Source organism: Colossoma macropomum, unplaced genomic scaffold, assembly GCF_904425465.1.
Source record: "Colossoma macropomum unplaced genomic scaffold, Colossoma_macropomum, whole genome shotgun sequence".
Lineage (NCBI taxonomy): Eukaryota > Metazoa > Chordata > Actinopteri > Characiformes > Serrasalmidae > Colossoma > Colossoma macropomum.
The window spans coordinates 23064059-23079921 of record NW_023494787.1 but is presented as its reverse complement, the minus strand read 5'-3'; the positions used below and the strand labels follow the sequence as shown (position 1 = coordinate 23079921).

General features: G+C 38.0%; 1 protein-coding gene across 1 annotated transcript in view; it reads right to left on the bottom strand.

Moving 5' to 3' along the window:
• LOC118804892 (potassium voltage-gated channel subfamily KQT member 4) overlaps positions 1-15863 on the bottom strand; it is a 66944-nt gene that overhangs the window by 15330 nt on the left and 35751 nt on the right. Inside the window, exons 2-8 of the mRNA XM_036565506.1 lie at positions 8489-8579; positions 5249-5375; positions 3198-3373; positions 2826-2951; positions 2557-2667; positions 2375-2470; positions 1369-1457 (exon numbers count right to left, since the gene is read on the bottom strand). Coding sequence (XP_036421399.1) covers positions 1369-1457; positions 2375-2470; positions 2557-2667; positions 2826-2951; positions 3198-3373; positions 5249-5375; positions 8489-8579 — 816 coding nt within the window. The remainder of the gene's footprint in view (positions 1-1368; positions 1458-2374; positions 2471-2556; positions 2668-2825; positions 2952-3197; positions 3374-5248; positions 5376-8488; positions 8580-15863) is intronic.

Below are 15863 nucleotides of genomic sequence, written 5' to 3'. Positions count from 1 at the left end.
GAAAGGTTGTTTAAAGTATAAAAGGAAGGAATGGTCTAAATGGCTCCTTAATTTTTAGTAGGCTCAGGTCAAAGTAGTGACATTAACACTATTAAAATCAGATTTAAAGTGAGGATGGTAATTACATATCCAATTACTGGGCCACTGACACCACAGCAGGGCTTTTTTGTTCATATACTAAAGGTATTAAGAGTAAGATTTATTTTGCCAGCAAAATTTAGCAAGCAAAATTGCACTCATTTCAACTGAACTTTTTTTTCAACTGAAGTTTTGCAGATTTCCGCGAAACTTGATCGACTTTCAGTTAACTTTGACATACGAATTCAAGTCGTCAGCCAAAATCATTATTGCTTTGGATGTGTAATCTCTAAAGGGGTGTGGCACAACCATCTAAACATTTCTTACCCATTTGCTTTAAATAAACACATAAAACAGAGACTGTATGATATGTAGTCATTTGGAGGACTGTATTAGAAGGTATAACTTCTGTATTAGAAGGTATAACTTTGGTGTTTTTACTGTTTATGGCAGGCAAGTTAGCCAGCTTGGTAACTGCTAGGTTAGCTGCTTGACTAAGTGCTGCTGCAAACACCAGTCATGCTACTTTTGCGAACCACAGCAGTTATCCACACCTGCTATAACTCAGTGTGCAGCAGTGTGTATCTATTCATCTGGCATAATTCTGCTTACTTTTTGTGTTTTTTATTACTTATTATTGGTGAGTTAGACTAACTCTAACTGGGTGTTGCTACACACACCAGCCATACAATTTTGATGTATGTCATTGGTTAGTTGTGTCAGTTATACTGAACGATGGAACGATAATGTCATCACATCATTATAGCACTCACATGTTCTGATGTAAATTAGCAAAAAAAAAAAATCTAATGAAATAAAAAAAGCAAATCGCTTTGCATGACACCATCATTCACGTCACATATACGCTACTTAAAAATTCAGCACCCCTTATTTAAAAAGCAGATTTAGAAAATTTGTCCAGAAATACCACCACCTACATGGCATCTGATGCCATGGCTTCAAACTGCTATAACACGCTGTATTAGCGTCTCAGTTCAAGCTAGTTAACATGGAAGACCTAGTGATGGGTGATGGGTGAGTGGTATTTAAATTATTAAATAATATTTTTTAATTTGTGAATGAATATCTGTTGAGGTGATTTTACATCTGACAGAAAATTTCTGAAGCAGGTGGAATGTTTTCTTCCCTTTATATGCTACATAATATCAAATCAAACCTCTCAAAAAGTAAAGCATTTATAAGGCTAGTACATGAGATGGTTCAGTTTGCACAGCACACAGGCAGGAAGCTCAGGACATAGGTGGGAACTGCTGGACAGATCATACTTACCTAAACGATGGTAACATACTGTCGTAGAAATACCAGGTAGCTGTAAGATATGAATGCTGAGCATCTGTAGAATAGAGACGCCACGCAGCCTGATAAACACACAAATACAGACACAAACATTTGCAGATCTTGACTTAAAAAACACTTTCTTGCACTTTATAAAAAAGAATCCCACCATAAAAAAATTTCATAAAGTATGTAAAATATAGTGTTAAATAACAACACACGTTTAGTGTATATACAGGTAATTCCCCCACTTCATATATAATTTTTTGTTTTATCTGTAAAAAATGTTTTTTTTTTACCCAAAAGTGAAAATTCTGCATTATAACAGAGTATAAAAAGTCATATTATGTTTTATGAAGCATTCTACTACCTAAAAAGAAATACTTCATCTTTATCATCACAGCTAACTAGTTAGCTAAGGTTAGCTACCACTAGCTAGCAGACTGCACCTGAATTTTAATCAAGTTTTTTGTCAAAATGTTACCATTTTTGAGGAACTATAGCATATGCTGACATAGATTACATTACCTATCATCACATTAACAATAACAAATCACTATAAAACTGAGGCCAAAAGAATATCAAAATGGTAGCTAACATTATGTTAGCTTGTTTGTGAACTTAATGGCCACTTTAATTATGCTAACTTTATCTAATGTTTAAGGTTTATAAATACTGTTGCTACATCTAAATTAATATTACATATAATTGCTGTTATATTAAACCATATTGTCTGTGAACTTATCATTTATACTCTCTCTTGATGGTGGTGTAGTTTTCTCTCATTTGACTTGTGCTGCAGCAGCAAGCTGTGAGGCAACAGTTAAACCATCCAGCATGCAGTGTGTGCTTGGGAATCAGGATAAATTACAGTGTAATGCTAAAAATGAAAAAAAAACTGTTCGAATTGTACAGAATAGCCCGTAAAAAGATGGATATTTTTTACTGCGTGAGGTGCATTGGGTACAGTAGGCAGGTGTTCTGTGGATCAGGTCATCACCTGTATGAGGTTGGCTGCAGGAGTTCTTCTCTTCTCAAAGTGCTTCTGTCTGTGCTGTTCCTGGACTTTCAGAGCAAAACCTGAACCTAGGATCCCCTTGAAGAACAAAGAGGCATTAGCTGAACTGTGACTGGTCTAGACTGGAGAAAGTGAGCAGACAGTAGGCTAATTAGTGCACTTACTGCGGGCAGGGCAAAAAAAGAGACCCCTAACAGGGCAAAGCCGGCTGCTAAAAGTCGACCAAGCCAGGTATGTGGAGTCTTGTCACCATAACCAATCGTGGTGAGGGTTATCTAGAAGAAGACACTGTGTGTAAGGAGACAGGGTTCCTACAAATGTTGATGGAGCACATCTGTTTTCCCTTAATATCTTTTCTAATTTCTTTAGAGTCACTATTTTAAACAGTGTGAATTAAGTCAAGGACAGTGGCTCTGTGTTTGACTGTACTCACAGTTCCCCACCAGAGGGAGTCTGCATAGGTAGAGAACTCTGTGTTGATGTCCTTTTCAGCCAAATAGACCAAAAATGAGGCAAAAATCAACACCAGGAAGCCAATGTACCAGGCTGTAATAAGCTCCTAAAACAGAATAGAAGATGGAGGAGAGAGCTGAAAAATCTTTGTCTCAATATGCTTCAGAATTCAACACTCAATGAATTCAGCAACATTACAAATTCTATGACTTCACCATTTACTTTCAGCCTGAATTAGCTTCTCTTATTGCTTGGCAAAACAGCAAGGCCATGTGAGAGCAAGGAGATGCTAAAAAAGCAACTGTAATGGGGTTAAGGAAAGTGTCCCGTATGTCTGTGTGTGTGTGATCACCTTGCTGTGAGCATACACTACAGAGCCCAGCAGTTTCCAGGTGCCTCCGCGGCGGTCCATGCGTACCATGCGCAGGATCTGTAGGAATCGCATGCTGCGTAGAGCAGACGTGGCAAAAATGTTCCCCTGCGTGCCCGCCGCTATCACAGCCACCGATGCCACAAACACTATGAAGTCTAGAGACACAAAGACAAAGAGACAATGAGTATGTAATGCCCTGAACAATTTCCCCCTGGGATTGAAGGACTACAGCAGTGTTTTTCAACCTAACCTCTATCTGCTGGATCTGTACAGTCTACAGTCAGTTACCACACACAATAATTTGTGATGATAATGATGCATTTCCCTGTAGTTTGAAAACTCCTTGACCTGAAAAGCTCTTGTAATAGAAACCATGAGGTAATTGCTGAATTCTGTTAGCAAACATTTTTGCAAAAGATGCATTTTTGTAGAACACATTAAACTCATTAAATCTTCAAAGATAAATTAAGCACAAACCTGTACAATTAATTCTTTCAGAGACAAGATGACTAGTTTTCCAGAAGGTAGAATTGGTAGTAATACCTACTGATTTAAAACTCAGAGCATAAAACATAATAAATTGTTTGATTTCTCTTTTTACTTTCAGTCTGAGTTTATTTCTTTTACTGCTTAGCAAAGTGACATATAAGGGCAAGGAGACACTGCCAAATAGAAACTGGAACGGGGTTAAGGTAAGTGCACTGCCACTGTATGGTTAGAGTGTAATGGTTGTAGTGCAATGGTTGAATTTGTGTTATATAGCCATGCATTTTAAATGATTATTCGTGGATTTCAGCAACTGCCCAATGGCTTCTATTATATGTGAGTTTCAAGTCAACAGGTATTCAGGTATTAATTAAGTACAGGGAAACATATTGCACTTACCGTCTGTAAAACAGATCTGGTAATACAGAGGTGGCACATAGAAAGTAGGTTGAAAACTGGAATATTCCTTTAAATAAAACATTTACCTGTCTGTCTATATGTCTGTCTGTCTGTCTGTCTGTCTATTTATATTACTGTACAAAAGTTAAAGACTTCCTTTCATTTATTTAATTCCCAGTTAAACCAGCCATTAAGTAAATGTATTCATTTCAGAAAACATATATTTAACAAATAATTACACAGATGCCTCAACAACCAATAATATAAAAAATCAGTATTTAGCGTGTCCACCCTCTGCCTTCATTACAGATTCCATTCTTTTCAGGAAGACCTGCATTCAGTTTATCAAAGAAGCGAGAGATATTTTTCCACACCTCCAAAGTTCAGTCGTAGACGTTGGTTGCATTTTCTGCTTCTCATGATCAAAGTAATCCCAAACGCATTCAGTGATGTTGAGGTCTGGACTTTGGGGTGACCAGCATTGTTCTGAGAACACCAGCAGGTTCTTTGTTTGATCTGCAAAGTTTCTTCTTTTTGACTATTTCCTGTTTTCAGTAACAGCTTCTTGACAGCTTCACATCCTTTGAGGCCCATAGTGTTGAGCTGTGGGTAACACTTTATTTTGAAAAGCCACTGTAGATACTTTGTAGATGCTCAGTCTGTGTTTAACATTGAACTAAATACCTATTAAATGCAACTAAACCTAAAGTTAATTGTGATAGATTCTATTAAATCTAATCCTAACCCTAACCTTAACTTCAAACCTAACCCTACAGCTATTCTTAAACCTAATGGTGTTGAGTGTCATCAGAACGTTTGTTAATAATTTGAGTATCTGTAGATCATGTAGAGGAGATGAAAATTAAGTGTGACGGAGTTGTCTTCTCACAGTGGAAGGATGGACAAAACACTTGTGTTTTTTAAGATCTCCTCAAAGAAAGCAAACAAATGAATGGTGATCTATCTATCAATCTATCTATCTATCTATCTATCTATCTATCTATCTATCTATCTATCTGTCTGTCTATCTATGGATTGATTGCTCAATCTATCTGTCTGTCTGTCTGTCTATCTATCTATCTATCTAATTCTTGTGAAGAGTAAACATATGAAACCTCATAGTTGACAGCAGACACATGCCTTACCTATAACACAGAAGGGTTTCCTGGCGAAGCGCAGTCGCCCCTGCCATCCTCTGTAGCGACAGCAGCAGCCAGCAGCCCAAACCCTCACGAAGTACTCCAGCCCAAACACCACAATCATCACAAACTCCTGCAGGACACACAGCAGAGACCAGTCAGTATTCTGTGCTCAGCTGCTTTCTCCAACTATTTCCAACATTGTACTGCGTGATATGAAATAGAAGGACAACAAAAAATTGTACATAAGCTAAACTTTCACAACTACCTGTGTGACACAGCAATAAATACGCTACCTCAGAGATTTTACCCCTCCAAGGAAGTCTTCCTTTTTCCAAGAAAATGAATAACTCTCAAGTGTTGTTTAAAAAAAGTTTTACATGCCAAAAGTTAAATATAGTTTCAACATCCAGTGTGCATCTAACTCTGCTGAAAAAGTCTTCTACCAAAAAATAATCCTCTACCGAAACAGGTTACAATGTTAAAAACAGACTTGTCTCACTGTGTTTTTTCTTTTCAAATGTCTGCATTTTACTGAGGGTATACTATGCCACAGCACTTACAGATGGAGATGGACAGAAAGAGAAGAACTGTGGCTTATCTGACTAAATGCGGACTCATGAGGAATTTGATGGCACTTGAAATGTTCACATTGTGCCATTTTCATAGCATGCTCTTCCTTTGCAGTTTAGATTTATATAGGTCTACTTTAGATGCTGGTATTGACTAATTCTAATGGAATTCCTGGGAGCTCATAACATGATTTGAAAAAAGAGGGAAATGCCAGGCAACATATTTCTTTGCCATTAGAGAGAGAGAGAAAGAGTGTCTTCCATTACCTCCCTCAAAAGCACTTCATACTGAATGGGTGATTATAGGATTGCCGTTAAGATTAGTGGCTCGAGACGGCTACTTCTTGCACGCTCAACAACACCTGAATCCTGTGCTGTGCTTACACTGCCATTTCGCTCTGTAAAGAGCCCGCTAGAAAACAAGATGCACACTTACACACACTTAATGTGGCCACAAGGAGACATGAGACAGTACAGTCCAGCTTGCAACCTGCCAATCACGCCAATCAGCGTGAGAAATGAGCTCAACTTGAGAGGCTGCTGTAGGTAAATCGTATCATAGCAAAAATGAATGTTCAAAGACGTCTCTTTTTCTTTTCTACGAGTACATCGAAAAAAAAAAACAACAAAAACAAACATGTATCCAAGATGGCAAACATTGCCAAACATTTGATTCTTCACTTCTTAGTTTCCTAATTAAACCTAATCTCTCTTTTCCTTTCGTAAAGCTACTTGTTTACGTTTACAAAGCACCAAATTGTGCCAACATGATAAAGCTTAGTAAAAACAAAGGACTGCAAAAAGGGCTGCAAACACGGCACATTTGATCCATACTGCTGGCAAATGAAAAATGGTCCCTATTCATCACTTTTTTTAAGGCACACCTCCACAAATGACACCCAAAGATATATACACTGCTATTGGATACTGTGAGAAAAGCATTGTCAGGTTTTTAAAACAATGTTCGTTTGTATGTTTTCATTTGGAAACAATAGAGACAATGCAAATCGGATGCATCTGGACGAAGGCTCTCCGAGACTACAGCCCGCAAACTAGATCTTTACTTTGCTCTACAGTTTGCAAAGAATGGACTGAAGGTCTTTTTAAGGTAAGATAGGCTACAGATTACCACTCCTTATTGTGCTTATGGTATCACATACTTTAAGGCTTATCATTTGAAACAACAAAGTAAAACAAGGGGAATCAAAGATGGAACCTGAATGCGCATGACTAAACAACAGTGCATCAGCTAGGAGTGCACGGTGTATTAGAGACGTAAGTGATTGCATAGGGGTGTGTGTGATGTAGAATGTCACTTGGACATTCACTCAAAAAAGCTTGTTGTCTGTACGAGTTCCTACTTTCATTTTATCTTCCCGAAAACATTATGGCACAAATGTGGTAAGATTCTATGGTAAGTTTAATTTTGAACCCTCTCTAACAGTTAAAGCGACAGTTCAACAGAAAATCGGGCACCAGTTAGCATTCTTCAAACTGCATGCTTGAATTATCACACACTTGCCTCAAACTAAATCAAGTTATTAGCAATTAAAATAGATTTGCTTTTGTGCTTTTTCACATTGCATGACAAAAAAATCTGTAAAATGGACAAAAGTACATCACATAGCTAAAAACAGCAGTAGCAGCCATCTTGAAGCATGGCCGTAACTAGCTATGAGGACACAGAGGTCTGGACCTCGGTAGTTTCAGAAGGATTCGGAAGGGTTTTAAGAGATTCAGTGTGGTAAAAAGCAACACAAATACCGAATGAGCAGTGACTGATTCTCAGCTGACCTCAGAACAGCTGTGGCTCAGCCAAAGACTTAACTGCTCACTCTGTTTATCTCTGTTTGAGCCGCTATACTACTCAGAGAACCAGAGTAACTGACTTCTTGAGATGTTCAGGTATCGCTATGGAAAAAAGGAGCTAGCTTATAATTTATGAGTGCAATTAATACATTAAGATTGTAAAATGCAAACCCTATATTTCATTTTCTGTTTGGGCTGCTCATAATGTTTCTGGCCAAATCAGCATGCTTTAGTCTAGCTCCAATAACTGCTCAGGTTATGCTACCGGCTCCGGAGTTACCTATATTGGTGATTAGATGAGAAATTAAGGTTGTATTGTGTTACCTACACATAACATAACATTGAATTATGGAAGAATGGAGGGATGAGGAAGGAATAAATTAAATGAAAAGATGCATAACAGTTATCGATGTGTAAAAAACAAAAACAAACAAACAAAAAATACTCATATTCAGCAGTTTATTCACTCTGAATGGGAGTTTATTCTGCAAAATGGACCTCACTAAAATTTTCATCCTAGTTACGGCCCTGTCTTGAAGCCTGAATTTGTCTGTATACTTGTTCACTATTATAGATAACAGCTTGTCACACAGTGTCAGAAACTACATAAGCAAGTATATTTGAGATTAATTAATAAATTAACAAAGTTTGAGGTACATGTGTGATGAATTGGGCGTGCACTTTGCACAAAGCTCTGGTTTCCATAAACTTCCATTATTTGTTAGTTACCATTGCCTCATAGCTCCAGCTCAAAGTTAGAGGAAGAACTGTGTAAATTAGACTTTTCACCAAACTATCACTTAAATGCATTAGATGCTATGATTTACTACCATATATTGGGGCATTTAGCAATTGGTCCTCTTACCAGGATGAAGAGCCCCTCGTTGGCGGTTTTCTGATGGCTGGGAATGGTGGAGAAGACAGAGAGCACCAGACAGCTGAACACCAGCAGAAAACTGCAACGCACAAACACACACACACAGACAAACACAGGTCAATGCCCATACATGACCACAGACACAAGACCTACATTCAAATATCTAGACTGAACTATCAACACATTTATTTATTGTCTCTTAGTCTAAATTATGAATCCAATGTGAAATACCACATGCATGCATTCTTTTTTAATTCTAAGTATGAATCAAACTACAGGAAGAGAACACAACTGTAAGCTTGCTATACTGACGACATGTTTGACACAGATTAGGAAAAAGTATGACAACAGTATGACATTAACACAAGAGATAAAAACACCAACAGATTACGGTGAGGCACAACAGGAGCGCAAATGAAACACAAAGAAATGGCCCATCACCACTGATGCTGCATGTTGGCTAAGTCCAGTACTGACTCCAGTGCACTGGACAGTGACTCCTTTAATTCAAACTGGCACTGGGGTCCACACACAGATGCTCATAATCACCACTGCCATGGACCTCGCTCGGAATGCCTGACACCTGGCTTGGAAAATATACAGGCTAACGGAAGGGATTAGAGCTCCACATCCTGGCCAACACTTGGCCGTGGGTGAGAAATTGCACTGTTTACTAATTACTCAGTAGAGTTTTAGCCAAACTACAGCTGTATTTCTGTGTGGACTAATGATATGCATTCAGAAAAAGGGAAAAAACAAACTGTATAAATATATTGGCTCTTTTACTGCCCTGCTGCAGCTCCACAGCAGAATTAGATTTTTTAGGTAAAAATAATCCTCCTTTGCAGTGAAATAAAGCTCTGCTGATCATTCTAACACAGTTTTGGAAATAAATGGTCTTAAATGCTGGAGTTAATGTAGCCTATAACTGCTAATTCACTAATGTTTGACCCTGAAGATTGGCACGCAGACTGCTGGTCACACAACAACACAGCAACGCAGACAACAATCTTGCCTAGCTAGCAGCTAACAAAAAGGCAAAGAGAAAGATTTAAGACAAACATTGATAATTTGGAGACTAATGGACTTATTTGCATTATAAGCACTCAGCTCGTTTCCTGACATGTTTAATCTGCAATGAGAAACTGTCAAACACTAAAAAAAAGTCACGAGGCCAAAGTCAGCTTCTTATTCGAATTTTCCCGTTCCACCTTAAATGGTGCTGCAGTTACATTCTGGTGCCTCAGGCCCCATTTAATGTGAAACAGGGAAAATTCAAACAAGAAGCTAGAGAATGAGAAGCTGACTTCAGCCTTGTAAAAAATCCAACATTGAGAGGTGTTTTATAAGAAACTATTCTACTATTGCAGAAACGTTTCCTGCCAGAGATGCGAGAAAAGCAGCTATAGCTGAGCTAAAGCTTAAAGCAGACCAAGGAAGTCTGCGTTTTCATTCATATTATATATATTTTATATTTTTTAGCATATAGTAGTACATTAGCACATATTGAGACATACAGCCAAGATAATAAAATTGGCATAAAATGTTGTGGCTCTCAAGATTTTTGTTGAAAGGACAAATTGGCTCTTCTTACCATTTGGGTTGCTGACCCCTGGGCTAGGCAATATGACCATATTTATCACTATTGTGATAAATTATGTCACATTACAGCACAATATGATTTTATTGGCATATAATAGATATCATCAGTACTTAAAAAACAGTGACCAACTGCATGTTTCACTACAAAGATCATATACATACATACATATCGCCACACCTACACACTCTTAAAAATAAAGGTGCCAGAAAGTTCTTTGCAGAAGAAAAGATGTGAGAGTGTGAAGAACTTTTTTAAAATTTTAAAAACCTCTACAAATATACGGTTATATGGTTCTATACCAATTACGTGTTTTATATTATGACTGTGCATCCAAAGCAGGCCATTCAGTAACCTTTCTCTTTTAGAGTGTAGATTCAATCTCATTAGTTAATATGATAACAGGTGTTTAGATGAGTTATGTTAGTGTAAGTGGATTAATGTTATGCATCTCACTGACTTTTATGCAACTGTGCTCCATTTATTTCCTGAAACATATACACTCAATACTTTAACAAAATCAAACACAATTTACAGCCTTTAATATTCAAATGATACTAAAGACCCTCTGAACACATCCACCTCTTTGGAAACAGGTGTTCTCAGACGAATTCCATGAAACAAAGGCTACAGTGTGTTGGATCTGCACTCCAGTTCATGAAGTAGCTTTTGGATCAACTCCACAGCAGCAGCTGGGGACAATGCCAGATTCTACAAGGAGCCGACTCTCAGTTCATTACATATCATTCATATCAGTCCTCCACTCAGTCATCTGGCAAGCTAGACTGTGTCATTCCCTACTGTTTTAGTTTGTGCAATATGACCACACATGGAGAGTGTAAGTGTGGAAGTAATCGCTTAACATGCTTGTTTTGAGAACCACAGGGTGAGTAGCATCACAGACGTTAAACTCATTAGCATCAGAAGTGAAAACAAATTATACACTGTCCTTTAAAGAACATCATGAAATGAGGCACAGTTGATGTTTGACATGCAGCTCCCACAATGCTTGACATGCTGATAGAACCACAATCATTGAATGAACCAATGATGTTTCAAGTTTCATATGTAAATGAATATTCCTGTTCTGATTTCCTCAGTGAGGAAGGATTTTCAGACTGGAGCCATTTCTGAAGTTCCGCACTGCCTGTTTTGGTCGGAATACAAGCAGCTGGTACTGAGGACAGCAGAAATCATATTTAGAGAGTGAGTGGGATGTGCTGAACTAATGACACAGCTAGAGAGAGAAAAGTGGCGGCCAAGAAGGAACAAATGTCAGCAAGATTACTGGGATTATGATCTTCCTAATTATCTACTTCAAGAGTAATTTGTTGACATTAATTACTATCATTATAGAAACAATTTGTAAGTTACCAAGTCAGGTAGAGGGGACGGTTCAGTAGCTGGCAGAGGGGATACATACCTGTTATCTGAAGCAGGTACATTTCAGGGCCTGATTGAACATGAACAAATACAACTTTTTTCCAGTAATGCATATATGGCTGCTGACTGGGGTTAAACACCGGGAGGTGGGTATCGTGGGTGAGTATATATGTATGATTCTTAATAATGTAGAATTTTCTTTATCACACACATAATTCTTGAGTTAAAGTGAAAGTGACTGGGTCTCTATGCTGCACCTCCCTCCCCTTACACTACATATTGGGAACTCTACTCTAATAAACATTTTAGTTTAGCTGTAGCTTCATCTCCCTCATTATTGCCATCCTGGCTACAAAGGAGGTTTTAAACTGGAACGAAAACCTTTAAACTAGAAAAATGTAATTATCACCATATATATTGCAGCAGAAATTAAAACTCCAACAGCAAATGTAATGATTTCAGTCAACTATTATTCATTTATGTAATTTACTAATGAGGTGCTTACAAGCTACCAGAAAAATCATGAGATAACAAAGTAGATAATGTGATCGCTTTGCACTGCTGTCATCACTTATGAGCAGATCATATGTGGGGAAATGGGAAAATTGATTATATTAGATGTGTCCATAAAGAATATGATCTGAATCTACTGAGATGATAATAAAATTTTAATTTAAAATACAATAAAAATGTTAAAGTAAATTAGCTTAACTTCATGCTGTACCAACATGCCAGGCTACGTATAAACGGGTAAAGAATCATCGAGTCAAATATGTGCCTGCAGAAGCAGCAGTTTTCCTAGTCCAACTGTTAAACACAGTTTCACTATTGCAGCTATTTTCAGGCTGTTCTGTGCAGTTTCACTTTTTTCAAGCTTTGCACAAGTATTGGAGATGCATTGTCTCCTTAAACTTTAGTTTTTGATTTGCATGATTTTATTGACTTTATTTACCCAATGACAGCTGGGATAGGCTCCAGCATCCCACCGCGACCCAGAAGGATAAGCGGTTTAGATGATGTATGTATGTATGTATGTATGTATGATTTTATTTACCATTGAGAGTGAAAAAAAGCCTAAAAATCTGTTTAGAAAAACCTGGGAAAGAGTTGTGTGTTTAGGTTTATTTTATTTAAATAACTTTTTTAATATATGACAGCACTCAGTCAGTGACCACACTAATAAACATCATCTGAAAATTGTAAAAAGGGGTAAATGTGCACAAAATGGACAACAAAGCCTCAGAATGTTAACAGAGCACTGGGCAGAAACAGTGGTGTGACCATGTCAGAAGATTTAGGGGTCATGTGTCACACATTCTTCCACTGCTCAGCCCGCCTCATTAGTCATTAGCTCCAAACTGATATTAGGTAAAAAAAAAATCCCAGTAAATCAATACGAGAACTGAGAGCCAAGCTCCAGCGTTCCAGTCCTGAATCAGCAGCTATCAGGCTGGATGGAGGGAGGCATGTCCAGAAACCGCTCAGATTCCCCCAAAGCCACCCAGCCAAAAATGATGAACACAGTAAAAAGACAGATACATTAGAGCATGCACAGACCATGTGCACTGGGTCACATTTCAGCTGAGAGGCAACTTTCAGGTCCACTCTCTGAGCCCTTTCCAGAGAAAAAAGTCAATTAGAAAGAAAAACAGAAATTAAATCTTCAAAATCAGCAAAAAAGATAGTCCCATGTGGTCAAAACGAAGCACTCAGAAGTGATTTTCCAATCCCTCCAAACAAGCACACAACCTGGCTGTTTTACAGTAATTAGGTACGCTTTACATAAGAAATTATAGGTTACGTCTGCTGATAGTAAATGAAATGAAGAAAGTTGCTAAGCACACATACTAAATGTTTTGTTTCTCAAAGAGGTTTCCAAAAACTGGAAGTGATAGGCAACTAGCAACCAAAGCAGTTCTGTCAAATCAGAAGAATGAGTTTAAAATCATAAACAACATGAGTTACTTTCATTTTAGATCACTGGCAATTTCATCCAATCAGTTTTAATGGGTTTTTTATGAAATACATAATCTAGTATAAAAGTACAAAAATAAAAATACATATTATTTTAGTATTTTCTTATTTTAGGCTTCAGCAGAGCATAACTTCATACACAGGGTGACTTGAGTTTTATTCTGCACTGTTTATCACACAGTAGCCAAAAGCCCTATTTTTTGGTTAATAAAACAAGTGTATTATAATGCTTTATTATTAAATAATCCAATGTCTGTGTGTGACGTGATGTCAAATGTTTTTCTGCCTGTATCCTAGAATAGACCACATAAATATCAATTTAATACAATATTAAGGCCTTTAATTTGTAAAATGTAATTTCAAAGAAAATAAGACATATTATGAATGCTGCAAACAGATGTGAATCAAATTTAAGCAGAAGTGGCTGTTACAATCCATTATAAGGCCTACATATACATACATACAGACACACACAAACACACACACACACACAAACATACATACATACATACATACATACATAAAGAATCAACAGAAGAAGAAACACAGAGGTAGCCATGATCCTCTGCAAGAAGTACTCTTTATTGAACACACAAGCAGGAAAGGGTACATACAAAACACCAAACTCATGGAGAAGGTCAGCTCTAGCCACAGGCTTCACTCTGACGGTGACACTCCTCTCACACACAAAACCCTAATAACTAATAGACAACAACAGTAAACTACGACGTTTACCCCCTTTGTTGGAGTGCACACACTACCATAAGCCTTTGCGTGTGGCTATCTGCCTAGCCACACCTCCAGAGTCTCTTGCTGCCAGCACCAGTGGGATGCTACAATAATATAAAACCCAAGTGAAGTTCTCATTTAATTTGAGTTATACACAAGTGATGCACTCATTTCTACAATGAAAATATAGCAAATCCACATCCATCATTGCACAACTTAAGATGGCTCAGTTTATCATCTATTTTAAATGTAAAATGAGGATATTTAGGCATGTTTACAGAATAGCGTCACTGCAGTTCAGTTAATTTTTTATGTAAGTACTAAAATGAATGGCAGTAAAGCCAGGAAAATAAAGCATAAAGCAAACTCAACATTTTCTTGAAAGATAATAGACAATAGTTTACTTTTTTCATGCTTTGAGTAGCACTGCTTAAAGCAAAATTCAACCGGCAATATCTCCTGTATTTAAATGATTAAGATTTTTTTTGCTTATATCTTGCTTTGTGGTGAAACCCTCAAGTTAATGTTCACGTGTCAATTCAAAACCGATTCATACTATATACCATCCAAGTTTTCTACCCTACACATTAAGGCTCTTACCTTTATGTTACTATTTTTGACCAAAGTAGTCTAAAGTATAGCTAATTCAGCTCTTCTTAAGGTGGAAGTCTGAGCTTGTGAACAATTAATAATCTACAAAAACTCATGGTAGGTGTGAAGAAAGACATGAGACATTTTCCTAAATATGTAGGATGATGAACAGTCTGAGCTTTTGAATAGTGCTTACCTGGACACTTCAGCCTGTTTGCCACGGGATTTTGCACACAGTGTAAGAGCACCTCTGATTCAATCAGGAGAGGATGATGGAGCAGGCATCAGTTACACAGTGGGAGAGAGTGAAGAAGGAAGAGTGGACAGAGAGAAAGATGAAGAGCATGTGGAAAAAGAGCAACTGATCGTGTAAAGTGGTCAGGAGACAGAAGTGAAAAATGCCTACAGGCAGAACAGAATAGGAGAACCACAAAAATGAGATAGAGGAAATAAGAGGAAGAGAGAAAGAGAGAGAGAGAGAGAGATGCATGCAAACGGGAGTGTAGCGCCAGATGTGATCGATGAGGTGGTAAACAGATGCAGTGAAAGCAACATTGACCTGTATTCTACAGGGAAGTCACATGCATATCATGCACCTGCCGAACGTACACATACAAACGGTCGAATCATCGGTGTCCTGAGACAATTCAGTAAACAGCAAAAAGGTGTGTGTGTACGTGTAAGAGATGGTGGTGGTGTGTGAACGAGAGAAAGACAGAGAGAGAGAGAGAGAGAGAGAGAGAAAGAGAGACAGAGGGGGAATGGGAAAGAAAGAGAGAAAGAGGGTGAGAGAGAAAGAGAGAGAGAGAGAGAGAGAGAGAGAGAGAGGGAGAGAGAGAGAGAGAAAGAGGGAGGGAGAGAGACATTTCTTCTCAGTAGGCAGAGGAGAAAGATTGTAACAGTAGAAAATGCTATTAATAGCACCTGCAGGCCTTAAATAGCGACAGCCAGCAAATTTGTCCAGGTACACACTACAGCTCCTGCCCTGCTAATCCCTGCTGAGCGACGTCTTTGGGGACCGTCAACTTTTCCAAGGGAAGCAAGACTGAAAACGCAAACAGCAAAATTCGGAGCAAGCGCCGTGGC